This window comes from Brassica oleracea, chromosome C3 (assembly GCF_000695525.1).
Source record: "Brassica oleracea var. oleracea cultivar TO1000 chromosome C3, BOL, whole genome shotgun sequence".
NCBI lineage: Eukaryota > Viridiplantae > Streptophyta > Magnoliopsida > Brassicales > Brassicaceae > Brassica > Brassica oleracea.
This window is the reverse complement of record NC_027750.1, coordinates 57,450,637-57,473,435: the sequence shown is the minus strand read 5'-3', so window position 1 is coordinate 57,473,435 and position 22,799 is coordinate 57,450,637. Positions and strand designations below refer to the sequence as shown.

Here is a 22,799-nt window from a genome sequence, read left to right as displayed (position 1 = left end):
GACCTTTTGGATGCTGTCTTCAAATATTGGGTAAAAGATTTGGATTTTTGTCGATGTTGTTTACAAATTTGGCACGAGAAAGGAGACTCAAATGCATTATACATCACTAGGGTAGGCCCACGCGAAGCGCGGGATGTAGTTCAATTTTTGGTTTTGGTGTTGCATATAATGTTATTGTTGTTGGTAAATTTAGGCAGTAATATACTGTTATTGAAATGATTCTGATGTTATTTGTTATTTTTGTTAATCCTGATTTGTTTGAATAAGTTGTTGTCTCATGTGGAACCATTATCTTTTTTTTTTGAAAAAATGTTAAATTTATTCAAACAAAAAAACTGTTTTACACTTTGTGTTACTTTGGGATAGAAATTTTTATAAACTCAGAAAAAACTTCGATGAACTATCTCGTTGCAAACCATAGAACTAAACCTCCCGTGTGCGCTCGAGCGCGGATGGAAGACAGCCTATTACGAACGTTTTTGTCCACCATCTGAATGAGCTGACTCGGGGATAGTGGACTTTCTCCATGCCGACGTTGATTACGTTCCCTCCATATGGCATACAAAGTTGCTTGAAACACATATCTCACTATGTAAAGCTCTGTTTTGTCTCTGTTTTGATCAATCACCAGCTGTATAATCTGGTCCCACTGGTTGGTATAGCGTGTAGCTAGCAGTTTCTGGGTTAATCCTTTCCAAACCTCTTCTGAAAACTTGCAGACAAAGAAAAGATGATCTCTGGACTCTATCGGGTCGTTGCAGAACACACAAGAGCTGGGATGATGAACCATTATCATGTGGAACCATTATCAACTTTTCGTGTGTTATTAACATTACCATTTTCAACTTGTGAAGCATTAGCTTCATGCAGTTGTTTACTTGACCAATCCAAATTATGTAAAGCATTATAGTAAAATACTTTTGACTGTCACCAATAGAAAAGGAAAAATATGAGAACGGATAACAACATTTTGTAAATGCATAGTTTGCAATCTCGAACACAACCAAGTGTTTTTATATGTAGAATCAAGTAGCATGAAAAGAAATAATACACAAAAGATAAAAGTACATAGAATACTTTTAAGAAAATTCAAAATATTAGATTGTGTGGTTTGGGTTCTTGAGCCCAGCACATGGACGTTGGATCTCCCAGACAATAGCTATGGTAACTTTGTTTTGTCCGATAAATCTTCTGTGAAGTCTCTGCACCATATTGGGAATAGGGCTAGATTCATCAGACTTTCTCAACCAAAATTCATGACCAGGTGGAGACAATGGGTTGGATGTCGGATTCAGTGGCAGTAGGCCCTCCTTATTCACCAGCTTATGTCTCAGCTTTGCTCACTTCTTTGCCTTTGGCTTAAACAACATATATCTATCTCGTCCCTATATTATTTTTCTGGTTATAGTGAGAACTAACCTGTTGCTGAAAAAGAACTCAGTAAATTGTAAACATTCATCTTGGGTCGAAAGTAAGACAAACTCAACTATAATACCTTCTAAAATTCTTGGCCTCGCACAGACTCATGCTTCTCCTAAGTGATCTGTCTGAGTTGCTTTTCAAGCTCTCTAGCTTCCTCAGGGATCTAAAAGATAAAACCTCCATTTTGAATTAACTCAAAATAAATAGAAAAATACATTTTCTGACAATGCAAGAAACATGCAACTATAAACCTGAGCATGGCAAGGTCGAACCAAAGATCCATCTTCATCAATCAAGTCAGTCGCTTTGTCTTGGAAGGCACTGATCACTATCCATTCAATAAAGAGAATAAACTGGTTTGAGTAAATGCTACAGTTTGTCTAAAAATCATGTCTTGGCAAGAGGCTGAAAATAAGAAGAAACAAAAACTTGATGTATTGATGTGACAACTGCGCAACAGCAACCATGCATTGTCAGTATAACGAAGCTTGCGGTGGATTTCACACCGCTCACGCATACCGTGCAAGATCTTTATAGCAATCTTATTACTAAATTATTTATCCGTTTCTCCGTACGATTCACAAGTTTGAAAACCAAAAATGAAGATACAATATATGACATGAAAGTGTAATGAAATTTTTTGATCTATCTAAGAGAGAACACATATGTTCAATCTCGTATCTGCCTACCAAACCAATTAACATATATGCATATACTTACAATTTCCGGCTTTATGGTTTCAATTTGTTTTGACGTTTTAGTATGAGCAAGGATGTTAGCGAGCGCATTATAGGGTTTGTAGATTTTCAACAAACAGTCTAGCTTTGAGCACTAAACTAAGAAACTGAAAAATACTGTTATCAAGCAAGCCTTCGAGTCCTCTCTCAAATACCACATTGGGTTTTACCTATTCATGAGCACTACAACAAATTTAAGAAATAAAACATTAATCATTAATCACTACCAAATAATCATTAACTCTACAGCCTACGCATATTATACTATAGGCAATGACTCAACAGTTATAACTTATATCAGAGGATGGAGATCACTGGTTATAGACGAACACTGAGAGAATGGGCATTAGCTAAGTATTGATTAGCTCTACCAAAACAATGTCATTAAATTGAATTATATAATCTGAATATATAAGTATAATCTCATCAACTGTGGATATTCTAATAACTTATACATTATATTTTGCCAATCTTCTACCCAAATAAAGAGACATATATTGCAACATTTTAGCAAAGACAAAAGAATTACCGGTTCGGTGACCTCATCAAGGGAGTTTGTATCCCTGAAACGAATCAGCAGAGAGGAGTCCAACAGTCGGAAATTTTGATTACATCGAGTCACATCAAAGCTTTGAAGGCGTTTGGCATGTAAGTAGCAAGCCGGTTGACATTCATGGTGACTACCATCATGGTCGCCTGAAACACAAGTGAAATAGACTGCAAAATCAACATATGTTTTCAAAACTTCTCACTCAAATGATGTGAACAAAAAAAAAAAACTGAATAAGAAAGCTTCATAATGAGGATATAACACTCCAATTTTTTTAATGAACGCCAAATCTTAATATACCGCAAAATCAACAAATGATTTCAAGATTTCCTATTCAAATGATGTGAGACAAAAAAAAATCAGAATAAGAAAGCTTGATGAGGGTCTAAAGAAAAACAACCTGCGGACGTTTATGGCACCCAGAACCGGAGCAATCTGGAGAAAACACACCTGAACGGTGGAGGAGCACCGTCCGGACTTGAAATCGGAAAAGAAGATCGAGGAGTTAGCCATTTCTCAGAAATAAGTTTACTGCTTTATTTTGACGGACTGAGTAGATGGTTTCGAGATGAGGAAAGCTAACCTTTTTATATTCGCAGATACACACCCTTGCGAAGAAAAAATCGCATTGAAGTCGAGATCTTGGGTGATGGATTTAAGAAGGGGTTTAACGCCATGAAGCTGTAACCGGAGGCGTTTCAGATCATTAAAACAAAGATCAAACGACGCGATCAAAACCCTACAAATAGATTCTTCACGACGACTTCCAGAGCTCAAACTCTCTCGTACAGCGGAGAAGAAAGAGTGGGACGAACCCTAGAATCAGATGGGGGCGCGGGTTGGCTTGCCATCGTGCTGGTTTCTATGAGCAAATCATAAAGCCCAAACACAAAACGAAGCCCTCATCTTTGACAGTTTCAATTAATGAAACGCTGAGTTTTGTCGGTGGACACGTGTCGGCTCCTCAAAACTCGACTTTGTGACCTGGATGCTGAGGTGGCTTCACCAGGAGAGAGATAAATATCTTTTATATATAAAGACTAGAGCCGGCCCGGGCTACGCCCGAGACTTTTTTTTAAAATTTAAATTTTGATTTTATATTAAGTATGTTTATTTTATTTATAATATTATAATCTATTATAAAAAAATAAGTAGCCAAACAATTATAAAATTATTTTAAATTATTCACTATTTTTTTTTACGCATTTCAATTTTTTACTATCCATTTTTTTGTTATTAGAAATTATATATAAGGTGATGAGTAGAATAAACAAAAATAATTAATTTTTAGTTATGGTGTTTAATTGGTTGAACTGTATAAATGTTTTATTTCACTTAATCTGTTTATGATTTTTGTTTCCAATTAGTATCCAAATAGTTTAATGGATCCTCCCCTTAAATCTACAACTCTATATTTCTATGTTTTATTTTTTTTAAATCAGCAGTTTAAATTTTTTCATATTTGTAGACAAAAAAGCTTCAACTAATCGGACCCATAAACTAAATATTCATTTATCTTACTTATATAAGTTTTGATGTAAAATATTGTAATGTATAACCAATCAAATTTATTCAACAAATAATAGCGACAAAATGATTTGGAGATATAGTTGTAGATCTTTAGAACATTATGTCTAATTTGGTGGAATGTGAAAGTCGAGTTGACATTGAGCGTAACGCGTGGTATGATGTTTGAGATGTTTACTAATTTTCTTTGGGTCTTCGAACTAATTGTGTTGGGTTGTAGGTATATGGTTTCAGATTTTGTGTTATTTCCATTCCAACAGAACTGTGAAATCATTATTAGTTAGCCCATTGTTTAAATTCCTATTAATTTTAATGTTTTATTTTATAGGATACTACAAATAAATTGTGAACTTCACATTGTTAGATATTTTAGTTATGTTTTTATGAGTGTGTTCAATAATAAAATGAAGGAAGTTACGATTAGTTTTAAGTATGAGGCAGCCTTGCGGTTAAAAGATCATGTAAGATTTGTACAATTGTGTTGAGAATTCTAAGATTTCCCAAAGCTCTGGTTGTTGTATGTTATATTTTCATTTGGAAATAATGCATATGTTAATAGTATTTAGCGGGAGGAGTTGATGCCAGGAAATGAACTAAAAAAATAATTAAATGCGATGAGTTATTTAGTTTTCTCTGGTTTATTGTATACAATGTTGGTCAATTTGATTTGTGAGAGCAGTTTAGTTTGGAGAAGAAGCGTTGAGGTGACATATTTGATAAGCTACGTGGACTTTTAATGGTATTGAAGTTGTTGGCATTTTAAAACTTCCGGTCCATAATTGGGGAGGTTACTGTTTTTGTGCTATGGGTTTGCAAAAATTGGTAAGTTTATTTTAATAATTCTGTTTGTAGAAAGAGTTTGGGCCTTTTCCAGGAAAAAGAGTAATAGCTGTCAGCTTACTATTATTAGTTCTTCTTAAAAGGTCATTTTCACCTTCATGGAAGAAAGAGTGATATTTGTCAAAGAAATAACTTAAGTTTAGATAGTTTTGTAGTGTTTTTGATACTTTGTCTAAATATCCAAGATGGCAAAGGGCTTCATAGTGGTAAGAGACCTTACCAAGCTTACTTGCGTCAGAAGGTAATGCATATACTAACAATGTGAATGTTTAGACAGTCCCTGTCCCATTAGTGTACAATATTCTCATCGTTTGTTTTATGTTGAGAACCAAAGACATAGTCACTTTTATTAAACCAAATGAATTGCACGGCTAGCTTGCGCATAATCAAAATAGAGATTATGTAAGAAGCATCGAAAATGAAAACGAAAACTGGATTTGTTTGAATGCTCTCATCTCATAATTTCTTTCAAAACAAAATTTGTAGAAATATGTTATCAGCAGAAAATGTCGTAACAATATATGAATTGTTCTTCATCTTGATCTGTCTCATAATTTAAGGAGCAGTACACCTGAAGAGTTTATTAATAACAATATGATAAGTATCATGAGAAACAAAATAAGCATCTCGATGTATATAAAATCATGTACACCAAAAAGAATTGTTATGAATATATATTCTTGACAAATCAAGTACACGATTCTTGATGTATATAAAATAAGCATCTCGCTGTGGTGATTGGTCAAGAATAGGTATGTATATAGACTCAGTTCCCCTCTAATCTGCGACGTTTCAAAGATAAAATTATGTACACAAAAAAGAAAGTTTCATTCACATTTTACCCCAACAAAAAAAAAGTTTCAAGTCTCAACGCTTAAGTACGAACCCGAATACAATATAAGAACTCGAAAACCTTGTCTTGAAGGATCCATGAGGGTACACGAAACATTTTACTCAGTTTCTTCTGCTAAATCTTAGTAATAGACATTTCTATACCTTTTTCATCTTCAAGAAGAGCTGCCATCTGCTTTGTCTGAAGAATCAGGAGCTAGTTTCTTTGAAGGACTCGATTCTGCAGAGCAGAAGTTGCATTCATCAGAACACGCTTCATTCTTCTTCCAACAACACCCAAATGAGTGAATACCTAATGATGATGCTGCTGCTTTTGCAGCACCGGTGTGAGTAGTGGAGATTGTAGGCGAAAGGAGAACCTGTAAGAATTGATGCCACTCACTAACTCCACTTACCTGTGAGAAAGCATTTCACATTAGTCTAGTGTTTTCGTTGCAGAAAAAATTCACAAGATTCCAAAATTATATAAATTACCTACGCACTGTATTTCTCACCCAACACCACAACCTTACGATCTTCTTCATGAGCTGTGGTTGAGAGGTTCAAAAATGAAAAAAAAGCAAGCATTATTTTTATATGAGTTTTTTTTCCAAGTTTCATCCTCCGATAACTATCTTGAACCGTTTTAGACATGAACATGGCTTGGATTCGCACTACAGATCTCTCGAGCATTTCCTATACTTGTCACTGACTGGTCTTGCAGAAATATTCCTATGCTTCACCTGGAGGATGTTCCTCTGCTTAAGTTTGTCTCACTTGGAGTCCTCTAGCAATATTATCTCCTGTCTCCATTGATTATTGCTTTCTCCAACACTCTTACAGACCAAATGATCTTCATGTACTACCTCCTTGCTTGTAACCCACTGATAGCAGTCTACAAAAGAGATGAAAAAGAAACATGATTTAACACACACATGGGTTGCAAGCTTCAGACAAAACTTATGACTCAAGTGTGACCCACATGAAACCATATCATGACATACATGGATCCCGCGAGAACAAATAAAGAAGTTCTATTGGGATGAGAACATATATTTGACAATACTGTTCTATAAGGTCGTGATGTTAGGAGCAGTATCTCTTCCGGTTTATTAACAACAGGTTTATTAACAACACTATGATACGTATTATGAGAAACAAACTAAGCAGGCTTTGTTCTTAAACAGCACCAAGCACTCTGCTCAATCAGAAAAGATAGTAAGGCATATGAGGAGTAGAAAAAGTGAATCATTCTTAGAACTGACGCTTGTTTCTTTTTAAGAATCTGCATCAGATTTCATAAAATAATCAGAGTAGGATGAAAGCAAAAACCTTAAAACGTATCGTCGAACTACCAAGACTTTAGGTACTAACGCTTCCAATCAAACGCTTACAAAATAATTAAGCAGAGCCTTCTTAGATCTGAAGTAAAGCACATGCTAATTGTATATCAAATCGATAGGAAAACTAACCCTTTTTATAGATTAAGATATACCGCCTTGAAGAGGATAACTCTCATTTAATGTCAGATCGCGCTTGAAGTCGGTCTATGGAGTTAATTCGGCTGTTTAAAGCGATGAATCAAACCGTGACGGTTCAGATTTTTAGAACCGTAGACGAAACGACGCCATGGAAGACACGGTCAGAGCTTCTAATTTATGATTCGTCTAACTCTTCATCACGAAACACCATTGTTGTGGAAGAGCTTCAGAGATCGATGAAGTATATGAACCCTAATTTAAGTTTCAATTAGATGATGATGAAAGAACGCTACCAGATCTCATGTGTGTCTTCATCGAGGCGGAGATGAAACTGGTTAACTCTAATATCAAAATGCCGCGTAACACCGCTTTACAATTAGAGTAGTCTGAATTTAATAAAACGCCGCATATTGATTGTTCTGCCACGTGGCGTTTCCAAGATGACTGAGTTTCTGACCTGGAATCCTAGGTAGCAGCATGAGAGGAGAGAAAACTCTTTTTTATATATATAGATTGTTTTCCATTATGTAGCTCTTAATCATTGTCTAGCTATAGTCTTCACTTGTATTTATTTGCATCTTGTATATGAAAATCAGTAGATAAGAAGTCACACTAAATGTAAACTGAATTCGTAAATATTTATACGCTACAGTTTTCACTTGTATTTATTTGATATCCTTCTAGTTTTTTTTTTAATTAGGGTACTGATAGATGTATCTTCATCATAAGAAAACACGATGCAAAGTTTGTGAAAACTCTAATAATATTACATACAAATAATATGCTTTCTGCACTGGTGAATTAGGACCTAAGGTCCGAACAAAATTATCTATAAGAGAGCACAATTCTCATCTCTATAAGAAATTTCAGTTAAAAACACAATTGTGTGGACTAGTTATGGAACTCTTGAAGGGCAGGAAAATGTTGAGAAGAATGTGGGAAAAGATGGTGATCAGCACTGGAAAACAGTTCATGGACCTCGTCCTTCGTTGGAAGCACTCGAGGTTGCCTTAGTGTCATTCAATATGAACATTTATGCTAATGGGGCTGCCTCCAGTTCTATTTCCCTGACTTGTTTCAGCCTTTAGCGATTCTAAGCGAGGAACAGGAGACTGATATGTTGGAAGAGGGTGAGATTAGTGATACAATCAGGTTGTAATTACTGAAATATAATTCAAGTGCAAAGTGAACAGCTATAGTATTTCAAAGATTAAATCCAAAAAAATCAAGGCCACACTATAAATCTTCGAAAGAAGAGTTAAACTAGAATAAAAAGTTTTTTTTGTGTGTTTTCAACTTGTAAGAAACTAAACCGCTGAAAGTAAAACGATGTAAAACAAATCGAATAAAGTGTTAGACAGTGGGTAATTCTCAAGAAACACATATCTTGAAACAATTGTCAGACATGAAATCCATTAAGTATCATTCTCGAACTCAAACAACGTGATTAGACTAGAGACTAACTTTATTGAATTTCAAATTCTAAACATACATAAAGATATATATATATATATATATATATATATATATATATAGGTTTCGAAACTTCCTAACATCAACTTCCGTTAGCTAAGAATATTTCGCTCATTCTAGGTTCATTAAGGAATTTAATCACACACTGAAAGTGTGTTAAAAACATAAGATCAGAAACAAGGTCTTGAATATAATCTCAGCGTTAAGAACAACCTAGAAAAAGAACTAATTAGATAATTCCCTAATCTAACATATCAGTTTCACAAATCCATGATTCCTTGAAACACATAGCCTAACAAGATGATACTCAGACATGAAATATAAAACATAGAGAATCACTCAGAAAATCATCATGCCAATAGAAATCAATAAATGAGTTCAGAAATCTTCTCTAGAAATAGTATGGAATTGTCTCCCCAAATCTTTAGAATAAAGTATAATCGAAATTAAAACAAGATTAACATCAAGAATGGCTGAAAATACCATATGTATATATATATATATATAAAACACCGAGAATCACTCAGAAAATCATCATGGAAATAGAAATCAATAAATGAGTTAAGAAATTTTCTCTAGAAAGAGTAGGGGTGGGCGTTCGGGTTCAGTTCGGGTTCAAAGATTTCAGCCCCATTCGGGTATTTCTAAATTTTGGGTTGGGTTCGGTTTTTCGAAAATGAGCATAACTTATAATCTAACTGTTGGATATACCTCAAACAGGTTCCATTGGAATCTAACTCAAATTTATATCTTGTGTCAGAATTTGAGCTGAATCCATCGATGGGAAGTATTCCATACGTTGCTAAACTTTTGACGTATATGCAAAGTTCAGCATCTTTTAATGCTTCTTTACACCTAATTTGTCACCTTCTGCTCTAAATCAACCTATTACCTGAAAAGATTCGATAAAGGATAAAATTCTAAATGACTATGACTCGATAAACGACTCAAAACAAAGACAAATAACCGACTAAAACATTGTTTATCAACTCTCCAAGACGTAGAATTTTGTTTGTACTTAAACAAAACATAAATCAAAGTATAAGGAAGATGTTTGAAAACATGGAAACTCACATATTATTTAGAAGACTGCCTTACCATTGCCAATTGTAAGCCACAACAAAAAAACACCAATCTAACAAGGTACTTTCATGACTCGATCTCAACTTAGCAACCTAACCATTTTCAGCCCACAGCTCATAGGAGTTATCCAAATTCACTATCACTGACCTCATTTAAGACTAAAAGTGCAGTCTCATCGAGGGAGTATCGATCATAAGACACATGGACTCTTACCTATTCAAGTATCTGATCACACATATAATTTTACTCTGATTTCTTTCCTCTCTCTTTCTCATTTCCTCATTCGATTCTCTATACTCTGTAGGGTATCATTTTATTTTTCTATCGACTGAGTTTATTAGACAAGATTCCATGAGACATAAACACTGATGGTGGTAACCACTAAGCACGCGATGCACTTCTTGTTGATTTTTATCTTTTTCTTTCATTTTTTGAAGAGAAGAGAGAGTAAAACCATATTCACACAGACTAAGTCTTTTTAGACGTGAGCAAGAAGTCCAACCCAATGTATACCAAGATTTAAGACAAGAGAATCAAATAGATTAGGTGAGAGGTCAGCTTTGGATCCTTCGAATGCCCAACAAACATGGATGGCAGATCAATCCACTTTGGCAACAATGTCTTTTGTTCAGTATTGCTACTTGGAAAGCAAAACACAGAAGCAGCTTATTTGTTTTATTTTCTTCTCAGACTTGTGTGGTTCAACTGGAAGTAGCTCAGTTTGGAAGGGTTCCATCATAGTGTTCTCTGTAGGGATATTGATGTCTCTGAGCACAATTCTTATGACTAGCTTTGGAAGCCATACCAGTTGCAAGAAGGCATCTTTGAGAAATGAAAAATTCCTAAAGATTTCTTCTCTTTCCTCTCTGTCAATTGCATAAAAACTCCCTTCCCAATTATGGGTTACTCACAAAGTCAGTGTCCTCTAGAAGTCTTCGATCGAACGGTATACTTCTTCACCGTTAAAGACTAGAAACTGGGATTTTCACACTTTGGTAGTTCAAACAGATTTGAAACTACAGTAGATACTCCATAAAATATTACTTGATAAATTAATAAATACGATTATTTAATATATTTCATTAATTCCTATTTAGGTGTGTATAAAATTCGACACAAATCGATAATATAATAAATATATATTTTTTTGAAAAACTTTATGTAAATTTATACTCCCAATATAATCATAAACTAATAAAAATACATATTTATAAACATATATAATGTATAGTTTCTTTTTATTCGCGATGAAGTTTATCTTAATTTTTCTAAATATATTGATGCTTTTGTGTTATTTTACACTTAAAATGCATTTACATTTATAGTCTATATTTTTTATACACCAAATGATCGAATATGAATAACATAAATTTTGTATATATAAAATTTAATCAATACATATACCATAAAATTAAAAAAACTGTTTTATTAACATATTTTAAATTATAACAACCTAAAAGAAGAATTTTAATAAATTAATAACTTTATAAATTAATAAAATATCAAAGTTAGAACATTATTAAATATGGAGTTTTTACTGTAATGTGGCTGACTGAAAACACTACTAACGTTTTTAATATTTATTGTAGTTAATAAATAAATAAAAATTCAAAAGGTTGAGGGTAATATGGGCATGTGAACTAAATATTTCGGGCCTATGTGTGATAGTACCGACTGAGTCCATTGTTCGATCAAATATGTATTGACTAAATGAGGTAATCAAAGGATATGGGAGAGGGAGACCGTCATCTGGATTCTGTTTATAGAGCCGTGGTCAAGCCTCCGAAAGGTGTGGTGTGCAGTTCAGATTATTGTTGAACCGGAGACTCTAGAGAACGAAGAAACTTGGGTTTAAAGTTAGGGTCTTGATGTTAAGCAAAAATAAAAGTTAGGGTCTTGACGAGCGATAAGAGTAACTATGGTTACTTCTTTTTGGTAGGACTCGTGTAAAGAAGATTCCTCAAATTCGTCATCAAATGTAATTTCGTTTTTTTTCCTTTTATATATATACGAATTGAAAACTAAAAACGAATAATAGAAGTCTGTGTTTGACTCTAACTGAAATCACACCGATAATAACAAACTGAGACTAAGATTCTCTCTCTCTCTCTCTCTCTCTCTTTCTCTCCATGAGAGACAACTATATAACTCATGTTCTTTCAACCATTATCACATAATCAAGAAAGAAAAAAACTTGTTTACTGAAATTATAAGAGAAGAAGAAAAAAACAATGGGAGGAGGAAACAGATTTCAAGAACCAGTGAGGATTAGCCGTAGGAGACAAGTAAGGAAAGGTGAGGAAGAAAATGAAGTCAATGAAAGCTTCAAATCTCCAAATCTTGAAGCTGAGAGACGTAGAAGAGAAAAGCTACATGGTCGGCTCATGGCTCTGCGATCTCATGTTCCAATTGTCACCAACGTAAATCCCATATCTCAGTTTTTTAAAAAAAAATATTTTGAGTGTGTTTGTGTTTCGGTGATGATGATTGTTGTTGGTTTTGTTTTTTTCTCCAGATGACAAAAGCGAGTATTGTCGAAGACTCAATTACTTACATAAGTGAGCTTCAAGAGGAAGTTGTTAATCTTACAGAAAAGCTTCATGAAATGGAAGAAGCTCCTCTTGAGCTTGATGAACAACAACAAACGGATCAGATTATAAAACCTGAACATGAAACTATTGATTTGAAAGAGGAGATGAAGAAACTCGGCATCGAGGTTTATTTTAAAAATCTTTAGTGGGTTCTTGATTTTTCCTTATCTTTCTTGATGGTTTTATTTTTGTTATTTTGGACAGGAGAATATCCAGTTGTGTAAGATTGGGGAGAGGAAATTGTGGTTGAAGATCACAACAGAGAAGAAACCTGGGATCTTTACTAAATTCATGGAGGTTATGAGGTTTATGGGACTGGAGATCATCGACATTACTCTAACTACTTCATGTGGTGCAACTCTTATTTGTTCATCTGTTCAGATACTTCAGGGACTCTGTGATGGTGACTCTGTTGATCTTGAACAGACGAAGGAGTTTCTGTTGGAAGTTATGAGAAGCAATCCATGAGTAATACATCTCAGAAATTTTGCGTCGAATAAGATTTACATTGTTTAAAATTTTAAATCAAGTTTTTTAAGAGCGCTTCTTCATCTTATCTCATTTATTTCTGCAAAATGTTGTTAACCTTGCTACAAAAGTAACCGGTCTGCATGTACATCAAAAAAAGAATGGTTATGACTTTATTGGTAAAAACTAAAAAGAACGAAAACTAATCATAGTTTTTTTTTGTAATCGAGTTCACTCGCATATAGGATCATTTTTAGGATTATTATTTTTTGCTGGTTTGATCTGATATGAAAGAAATAACAAAATCAAATCATAAACCCGGGTAGAGAAACCAAGGATTGTGAACCGAATGGTAACTCTGATTCTCTCTTTGCTTGCAAGTCGGATCGATCACATGGTTTGGCCTATCTCAAAGACTTTAGCTAATCCAAAATCTGCGATTTTAGGATTCATTTCTTGGTCCAGAAGAATTTTGCTAGCTTTGAGATCACGGTGAATAATCCGTTGACAACGGTGCATGGAAGGTGCTCTCCAATATTGGTTTCAAACAAGAGTCTAGATGTTGTGGAAATGGTTTCTTTAGAATTTTGAGATTATGGTAAAACAATCCAGGTTCACACTAGTTGTAATAAGGCTTTTTTGATGAATAAAATTTAAAATTCATTCAAAAAAAAATAATAATAATCCGTTGACGGGAGTCTTCATGAAGATAAAGAAGTCCTCTAGCAACTCCTTCAATCATTTTGTATCGCATTCCCCAAATACACAAAGATCAACAAACAGCGGAAGAGAATGTGGTATGAGGAAAAAACTGTTGGAAAAGATTACCGAAGATGAAGCGGTCAAGACTAGCGTTCTTGATGAACTCATAGAAAAGGAGTCTTTCTTCTCCTTTTATGCAGAAACCTAAAAGCCTTACCAAATTTCTATGTCGAAGCTTTGCAAGTAACATAATTTCGTTCTTGAATTCTATGTCTCCTTCTCCAGAAGTATTCGATAATCTCTTCACCGCGATTTCTTGCCCATCAGAGAACATACCCTGATACATACCATATCCCCAAGCTCTCAGATAAACAAACCAAAGTTACCGTTAAGATGTTTTGTAAAAGAAGCGCACCTTATAAACTGAGCCAAACCCACCACGTCCAAGTTCGTTTTCTTGTGAGTAGGTATCTGTTGCTACCTTTTATAGTTTCGAAATCAGCTAGTTACAACTAGGACAAAACCACCTAAGACCAACCACATCATCACAACAAATTGACATACTCTGAAACCCAAAATCTAGACAGTCATTAAAATCCTGCTCAGACAAATCTGGTGTACATTGCGCCATTCCGTAGAATCTCCTATACCCCGTCGAAGCCGAGCCATTCCCTTGAGCATATTTCCTATTCGACCCACCAGCCGCCGCAATCCCTTTTAGCCTATCAAATAGTCCTCTCAGTAGACGCTGAAACTCAACTCTGTCTGCTGATATTTTTTCACTGGCAATAAAACCCTGGGTTGGATCCGTCTCTTTCTTTCCATAGATTACCCTGTTTGAGTAGCGAAACATACAGTGTGTGTACCACACAATATCCTCTTTCTTCCCTGGATACAGCTCGGTGATGTTTCTTGCAGCTGTCTGAATACATCTGAGACAATCATGTCTTTTGACTTCTCTTTTACAAAGGGCAATTGCGTAAGCTGGTTCTCCAGATGAGTTTCCAGAAGTGAGGCTGTAGAAGCCATAAACTTTGGGTGTTAGTGAGGATAGAGAGGAGACAAGACTGTTGAGATTTTTGGCAAAAGTGTTGTTGGCCGTGAAACTGCCTTGAACTGGATCAAACTCATAGGTATCTGCCTCACCTAAGGCGTGAAACGGAACAAACGTTAGCATACAAGTAAGGAAAGAGAAGATAAGTCTGACTTGGTCCACGGAAGCTTTGAAGCTTTTTTCTTCTTCTGTAATCTAAGAGAAACCCTATAACGTAATGAGTCTAGATATGGTAAAAGTCAACCTAATTTGACGTTGGAATCATGAAAAACGTGTTGTTTGAACCATTTTAGAATCAGACAATAGAAAGAACACAACATAATGATTAAATACAATAGTAAAAAAAAATTATTTAGCGACTTAAGTCGACAGTAATTTAAAAAAAGAAGTGTTTATTGCTCACTACACTTTCCTCTCACTCAAGTACCAATGTGAACTGAGAAAAGCTGACATTTTGAATAGCTTTCAAACCAGTTAGGAATTCAAACTAATCATACATTAATAGTAGACAAAGTATAACCTAGACCATCATGAATCTTAGTTCCCTGATTAACACTTATCTTTTCAAGACAAGTGTGTGTACTCTACTACAAAATTAACTGCATGTCTTCCATGGTTCATATGTATACCCTAGTTTGGACAAAAGTGTGGCCAATGCATTAGAAATTACCTGCAATTGGAACTTCATCAGCTTCTTCATCTAGAAAGCTGCAAAAAGTCAAAAATCAGAAACCGCCAAGATGTTACATATGTTCAGCACATTAACATCTATGGATGTATTGGTTTGATAAATTTCCAATCACATGATAACAAAAGGCATGTGCTTTAATAAAGAAAGATCATATAACTTGCTTTTCCTGGTCCCATGGTCCTAGAGCAGCCGTGTTGAATTTTTAGTGGGAAATCATTGAGGTAGGTAGGGCTTCTCAAAAACTGGTGTACTTCTCACTAGTCAAGAATCAAGATTGGTACTTGTCAACTCCTTCTTTTGATTCCTTGTTCCTAGGATGTCAATTGGACGGACTGGGTGGATTTGGACGTGACCAGATGGGCTTATTTTTTTCTGGGCATTTTTGGTCGAGCCCAAATAGCTCCATGTCCAAATATGACCATGTCCAAATAGGACCATGACCAGGTGGACTGTCCATGGAGTCCAGATGTTCATTTAATGTAAAATGTCTAATTTTCAAACTTAAAAGATGTATAGATTAGAAATGTCATATATATATATAACATCTTAAACTTACTTAAATTTCATGTTTTACAAAAGATACTTAAACTTAAATTTCATGTTTCACAAAAGATACTTAAAGTCTTAAACTTAAACTTAAAATGCATGTCTTACAAAAGCTAAAAGGTACTTAAATTAAACTTTCATGCTTCATTCATTCACTTAATCTACTTCTTTTTCTTCTTTCTTCCACCTTCTTTTTCACCTTCCTTCTCTTTTTCTTCTTCTTCTTCTTCATCTTCAGAATCACCTAACATGAACAGAGATATGTTAAAATCATCACAAACAATGAAACAAAGCGACAGATTAATTCAAAAAAAGAACGAGCTAACATGTTGAACATATATCACTTGCAAAGCATTTTCTGAAACTAGCTTATCACAACAGAGGCATTTACTTAAACTAGCTTATCACTTGCAAAGCATTTCCAGTTCAAATCAATCATAACTAAGAGGCATGCATCACAACAGAGACATTTACTTAAAGAGACAACTTACTCGTCACTTCAAATTCACGCAGCCAATTTCTTCCACAAATGAGAGCTTGTACATTTGATGGAGGAAGTCGACTCCTATACTTGCTAAGAACATGGCTTCCAGCACTGAATGACGACTCAGAGGACACGATTGTAATGGGAATTGAAAGAACATCACACGCCATGCGAGCCAGCTTTTTAAACCGTGTTGCATTTTTTTCCAGTATCTCAAGACATCTATAGTCATAAAGGCAGCCATATCTAAAACCGGTTCAACCAAGTACACATCTAAAGCTGATTTTCTTCTTCCCTCCTTTGAAGAAAAGAATGCATAAAACTCCTGCATTATGAACATAAAAACAGTAAGACACCAAGTACAAAAACTCATGCATTATAACACTAACTACTTACCCCATATCCAGCTGGTATACTGTTCACCAATTGTGTTTCTGAAGGGCTCGCAGTAGTGCTCTTACGATCTTTTTTATAAACTCCATACAACTTCTTTATCTTCTTCCGGATATGATCAACTTTCGACTTGCTTGTAAATGGATCTAAGACGTCATAACAATATTCCAATGCAGCGAACTTCAACCTTGGATCCAACACCGCAACAATAGAAAGTATGTCACTGTATTCTTCCCAGTACTTGTCAAATTTCAGCCTCATTGTTTCCACCATTTGACAAATTGTCTCATCTTCTGAAGTCTCATTCGCTCTTAGCCAGCATTCTATTTTCCAGACTTCCATAAACCTTTCTGATGGCTCTTCACAAATCAGTAGTCAAGCAAACTCTACCAGGAATTTCACTCAAAACCTTTCTAAGATGAGCTTTCTCATTCTCATATATCTTCAGGACATCTGATACGGCAGTATTTCTACACCAAAACTCAATACTAGGATTCGCATACTTAAACGCTTCTCTAATCCTTCTAAACTCGACAAATGAACTATGGCACCATCAATCATTTCACGGAAGACCATTATATCAAACTTCCTATTGCTACCTCCAGGTGTACTTCCAGAAGCAGGAGTCTTAGAACAGTGTTTAATATGACGCCACAAAGTAGTAGTTCCATTACTCAGATTAAACATAACATGCATACCCATCAACCTAAAAGCAATCAAATCGGAAACCCATTAACCCATCAGACTCGAGAGACAGACGGAGACCAATTGTGATTTCAGATTTTTTTTCCCCAAATACTAACCCTAGATATTTTTAAAATATGGGCGTATTTAGGCGGCCCATGGCCATTTGGTTTTGTCCATTGGACTTTGGGCGTATCTGGGCATAGTCCATTTGGACAGAAAATATTTCGGGCAGATTTGGGCGTGACCACATTAGTCTATATCGATTTGGACATGGGCCGCCCATGGACAATGTGCCCAATTGATATCCCTACTTGTTCCTAGTTCATTCCAAGCCACAACTCAGTAAGATGACTGCTTCTAGCAAAACTAGAAAAATTCTAGATAAAATCTCAAGTGATGTTATTAAAGCCGGAAGTTGCAGGAAGAGAGTATCTAGTGTTACATCCTAACATTTAAGCCACTTAATTATAGGGTAAGTAGAGACGAAATTCAAGCAAGCTTACTTTAAACAAAACAAAAATGATATGTATGCACTGTTAGTGCAGATGAGGCGACGAAAAACAAATGCAGAAAGTAAAAAGACACAAAGTTTGTTAATGGGGTTCGTCTTCTACATCCCCGGGACCTCGTCCAGATTTCATTGACTTAGAACAAGGGGCAACCTACAATTGCTATATGGTACAACACACACTAGTGTCTACCACTATTTTTTAAGTAATCAATCTAAAAAGATTAGGAATCAAGCACGCATGCATAGATCACCATCCGGTGCACCGGAGCACACTGTCTTCTACAGCTGCAATCTTCACTGATCTCTTTAATGAAACCACCTTTACTAAACTCCCCCTGAGTCTAGGCTTCAATCTTCCACTTCTCGGAAGTACTTCACCAAGTACGTCAGCAACCAACGCACACCAGTGACACCAAAAGCTTGATCACCCAAGCACACACATAGCTCATCACGAGGTACACATGATGGCTAACTCCACCACACAAAGCGCCAACTCAAACGCCACCAAACAAAGTCCACATCAGACTCCACCAGACAATGCTTCAGAATGTCCTTCGACACCAAGCAATAGGCCTGGGCATAAAATCCATAATCCGAAATCCGAACCAAACCCGAACCGAAAAACCCAATCCGTACCCGGTCTGAAATGTAAAAAATACCCGAATGGATCTCGTAAGGTGGTACAAAACATATCCGAACCCGAAGTGTTATTAACCGAACCCGAACGGGTAACCCGAAAATCCGAAAAAAACCAAAAAATCCGAAAAGATATCCGAAGAAACCGGTCCGAATGTCCAAACTAATATACATTGTAATTATATGAAACATAAATATATATTTCAAATATACAATTTCATATTTATTTTTATATGATATCTAACAATAAGTATTTAAAATTTAAATAACTACTTTAAATACTTAATTATATATATATAAGTATATATTTCTTATGTTTTGCTTTTAAATTTTAGATTTTATTTCGGGTATATCTGAACCGATCCGATATAACCCGAATCCGAATCATATATATGGTTACTTTATGGGTTCTATGATGTGATACAGAACCGACCCAAACCCGATGTGTTATATCCGAACCCAACCCGTACTTGCAAATTTACTAGAATGGGACCTAGGAGGTGTTATCAAAAAGAACCGAAATCCGAAAAACCCGACCCGAACGCCAACGGGTACCCGAACGCCCATGCCTACCAAGCAGTACCACACACCAATGAAACCTCTCTCTCTCTCTTCTCTGAGGTCTGACTTTCTCATAAGGCACATCCCTACTTATATAGCAGACCGTATCCTGCTCTCCACGTCTTCAACTTGCTCTCCAAATCTTCCAAATACACTTAAGACAACTTTCCATTTTCTTTAATGGAAAACTTCATCTTCAAGTAACTCCCTTTTGCTTTATGGAAAACGTCCATATGTCTTCAAACATATATCATTTTTCCTTTTCTAAGCTTAGAAAGCCCACGCAATCACAAAACTCGAACTCCCATTCAGCTCCATCTTCATGATGCACGTCTGTACTACTTCCTGTAGTACTTAACGAACTGATACAGAACATCTCAGCAAATTGCATCTTCAATCTCCCCCTTTTTGAGTATGCATGTGCACTCATCATAACTGGCTTGAAAATCACGTCTTCAATCTCCCCCTATGAGTCACATCATGGTCAAAAACCAACTCGAAGATTAGCACCTTCCAAACCTAGGAAAAAATCCCTTCACGCCATCTTCATCAAACTTGTTCTACTTCCTGAACCAGTTTTCGTCCTCATCTTCCATGATCTCACCAGCAACTTAGGTGACCCGCTCTAATACCAATTGTTAATGCAGATGAGGAAGTACTTCACCAAGTACGTCAGCAACCAACGCACACCAGTGATACCAAAAGATTGATCACCCAAGCATACACATAGCTCATCACGAGCTACACACGATGGCTAACTCCACCACACAAAGCGCCAACTCAAACGCCACCAAACTAAGTCCACATCAGACTCCATCAGACAATGCTTCAGAATGTCCTTCGACACCAAGCAGTACCACACACCAATGAAACCTCTCTCTCTCTTCTCTGAGGTCTGACTTTCTCATAAGCCACGTCCCTCCTTATATAGCAGACAAGATCTTGCTCTCCACGTCTTCAACTTGCTCTCCAAGTCTTCCAAATACACTTAAGACAACTTTCCATTTTCTTTAATGGAAAACTTCATCTTCAAGGATTTCCCTTTTGCTTTATGGAAAACATCCATATGTCTTCAAACATATATCATCTTTCCTTTTCCAAGCTCAGCATGCCCACACAATCACAAAACTCGAACTCCCACTCAGCTCCATCTTCATGATGCACGTCTGTACTACTTCCTGTAGTACTTCACAAACTGATACAGAACATCTCAGCAAATTGCATCATCATGCACCTAAAAGCAGATGAAATATGGCAATGAAGTTGTTACCTTGGTGTATGACTAAGCCTCTCTATATATCCTAGGTCTACAAAAGTTATCAATCTAGCGAGATTATTCCTAGCTAGAACTATTGTCTAATGCAATTATTATTTTAGATGAAACCAGCAAAAGAAGAGCAAGGCTTATTATATGTAAACAAGATAAGTAAGAAAGCAAACATAATAAGTTAATAACTCAAGATACATTTTCTCGATACCATCTACGCAAAAGAACACTCTTTCAGACTCAGAAAGAAACTAAATGCGTACACAAAAGTGTAAAAATGTAAGCTTTTTCTTGAGAAGATAGGTAACGGTCCAATGTTCTTAGACCTGAATCTTCAACAACATCCTTACCAAATCCAACTGCAAATCCCCTATCTTCATCAACATCAGCCTCTGCTTCGGTTTCCCCAATCCCCTAGCCCTAATTCCTCCTTCGTTTGGCTTGATCTTCGAAGATAGCAAGCGCTTCGTCGACTCTGCAGCTTTCCGCTTCTTACTAAGCTGCGAGGTATGAGTCTCGCTCATCTTCTTCCCTTCCAAAGCCCGTCTCTTGCACCCACATTGCTTCCCGTTGGAGCAGTTGCATCGAAACTCGTCGGGGACAATTTCGTTCTCCGACGTTCTTGAATTCTGAATTTCAAATACTGATTTAATTTTATAAGGCTTGAACTTCCGTTTGTAATGGCTCTTGTTGGGCTTTTACTGGGCTCCAAATTGTTTGGTATTTTCAAATTGTAATAAATTATTTATGTGCCTGTACCGACGACATCAGACACCACCTAGAGGTTATTGTTTGTTAGATTATACACTGGTTTTAGTTTTTGATTTTCCAAAAACTACTTTTCACCCGATCATAATTCTGGTCAAATAGATTCCCTATTTCTCTAGGGAAATTAGTTTTTGATTCCTCTTATTATTGTCTTCTTAGGTGATGATTGTTTTACTAGTTTTTGGATTTTGGTTTCTAGTTTTTGGATTTTGGTTTTTAGTTTTTGATTTTTGTTTTTGTTTTTGCAGTAAATTTTAGTTTTTTGAAAACATGATTGGTTGTTTTAGATTTTTGTTTTAGCTTTGGGTTTTTCCTTTTAAAATTAATAAAATAAAAATATTAGTAAAATGTTTATTTTAAATAACTAATTTTATTTTATTGATAAGTTTTAAAATTGTTCTTAATAGAACTTACTTTTGTATTATATTATTAAACAAAGGCATTTACTAGAGCTGATTTGTTTATAGTATTTATTGTTTTATTTCTTTTCATGTGTTAATGCATAAATATAGCAAAAGTTTAAATTAAAAATAAAATGAAAAACTATCATTAGATTTTGAAAAAACCACAATAACTTAGATTTTGGTTTTTCTTTAGAGAAAAAAAAACAGTTATTTGAAAAAACTAGTTTCCCTATATTATAGAAAATCAATTTCTTTAAAAACTTGATTGTCTAAAAAATGATTTTTTCAAAAATAAAAACCAAAAACTACTTTAGAATCTGTAAACAATCAACTTCTTAGAAACCAAAATCTCTTTTCAAATGGTTTTTTTCTAAAATTACCTACGACCAACAAAAAATAATGATTTTCTTCTTTTTTACAAAACTGTTAATTTTATTAAATAGTCTAACTATATAAGACCTACTCTACAACTCTACAACTCAACAAATACACATGAACCTCAAAATGTTTCTACTTTTCTAAGCATCTGGAATTTTTTAAGCTATTATTTCGAAGCAGTTTGGAGTTTTTTGTTAAGGTGTAGTTAATTTATTGATGTTTTGATTTGAGTTTATGAACAACTTGGTAGAGATCCGCGTCTTGCGCGGAATAAACGTGTATGAAAATTAGATATGTACAATTCGGATTTCGATCCGGTTTCGATTCAGTTTTTTCAATTTTCAGTATTTCAGTTTATAAAAAATAGCTACCATACTAAAACTATATCTAATTTGGTTTGGTTCCGTTTATATACTTCGATTTTTGGTTTATCTGATTTTATACAAAAAACTATAATTATATTTATTTTTTATAACAACTTTTAATTTATATGATTAGAAATCAAATTTATTACAACATAAATACATATTCCTTACTCTAAGTTTGAAATATAGTATTTCTGTTCTATTTAACTATTAACACAAATTTAATTTTTTTTTTCTTTGTTATCGTTCTCTTTCCCATCACATTATAGGTTAGAACATAAGAACTAAATCACATTATGTACATGTTGATACTCAAATTTATATGCATTATTATAAAATTCAAAAATAA

The 22,799-nt window shown here is 35.1% G+C and overlaps 2 protein-coding genes, 1 long non-coding RNA gene and 1 pseudogene across 5 annotated transcripts; 1 reads left to right on the top strand and 3 right to left on the bottom strand.

Moving 5' to 3' along the window:
- Positions 1 to 991: 991 nt before the first annotated feature.
- On the bottom strand, positions 992 to 3,580 carry LOC106329451. Of its 3 annotated transcripts, none has more exons than XR_001267818.1 (6): positions 3,293 to 3,580; positions 3,110 to 3,186; positions 2,689 to 2,855; positions 1,674 to 1,750; positions 1,496 to 1,585; positions 992 to 1,425 (listed from the first exon to the last, which is right to left on the bottom strand). It is a non-coding gene; the product is annotated as an uncharacterized LOC106329451 (long non-coding RNA). The 3 variants fall into 3 exon arrangements; XR_001267820.1 differs by having other exon boundaries at positions 992 to 1,419; XR_001267819.1 differs by having other exon boundaries at positions 3,160 to 3,186.
- An 8,464-nt stretch (positions 3,581 to 12,044) lies between these two features.
- On the top strand, positions 12,045 to 13,003 carry LOC106334213 (transcription factor DYT1-like). The gene is made up of 3 exons (XM_013772529.1): positions 12,045 to 12,364; positions 12,460 to 12,660; positions 12,740 to 13,003. Exons 1-3 carry the CDS (start codon positions 12,176 to 12,178, stop codon positions 13,001 to 13,003), a joined length of 654 nt encoding a protein of 217 aa, XP_013627983.1. The 5' UTR covers positions 12,045 to 12,175.
- A 390-nt stretch (positions 13,004 to 13,393) lies between these two features.
- Positions 13,394 to 15,472, bottom strand: LOC106331042 (annotated as a pseudogene).
- A 685-nt stretch (positions 15,473 to 16,157) lies between these two features.
- On the bottom strand, positions 16,158 to 17,134 carry LOC106331041 (zinc finger BED domain-containing protein DAYSLEEPER-like). The gene is made up of 3 exons (XM_013769399.1): positions 16,877 to 17,134; positions 16,670 to 16,805; positions 16,158 to 16,240 (listed from the first exon to the last, which is right to left on the bottom strand). The coding sequence occupies exons 1-3, from the start codon at positions 17,132 to 17,134 to the stop codon at positions 16,158 to 16,160; spliced, it is 477 nt and encodes a 158-aa protein (XP_013624853.1).
- Positions 17,135 to 22,799: the final 5,665 nt, after the last annotated feature.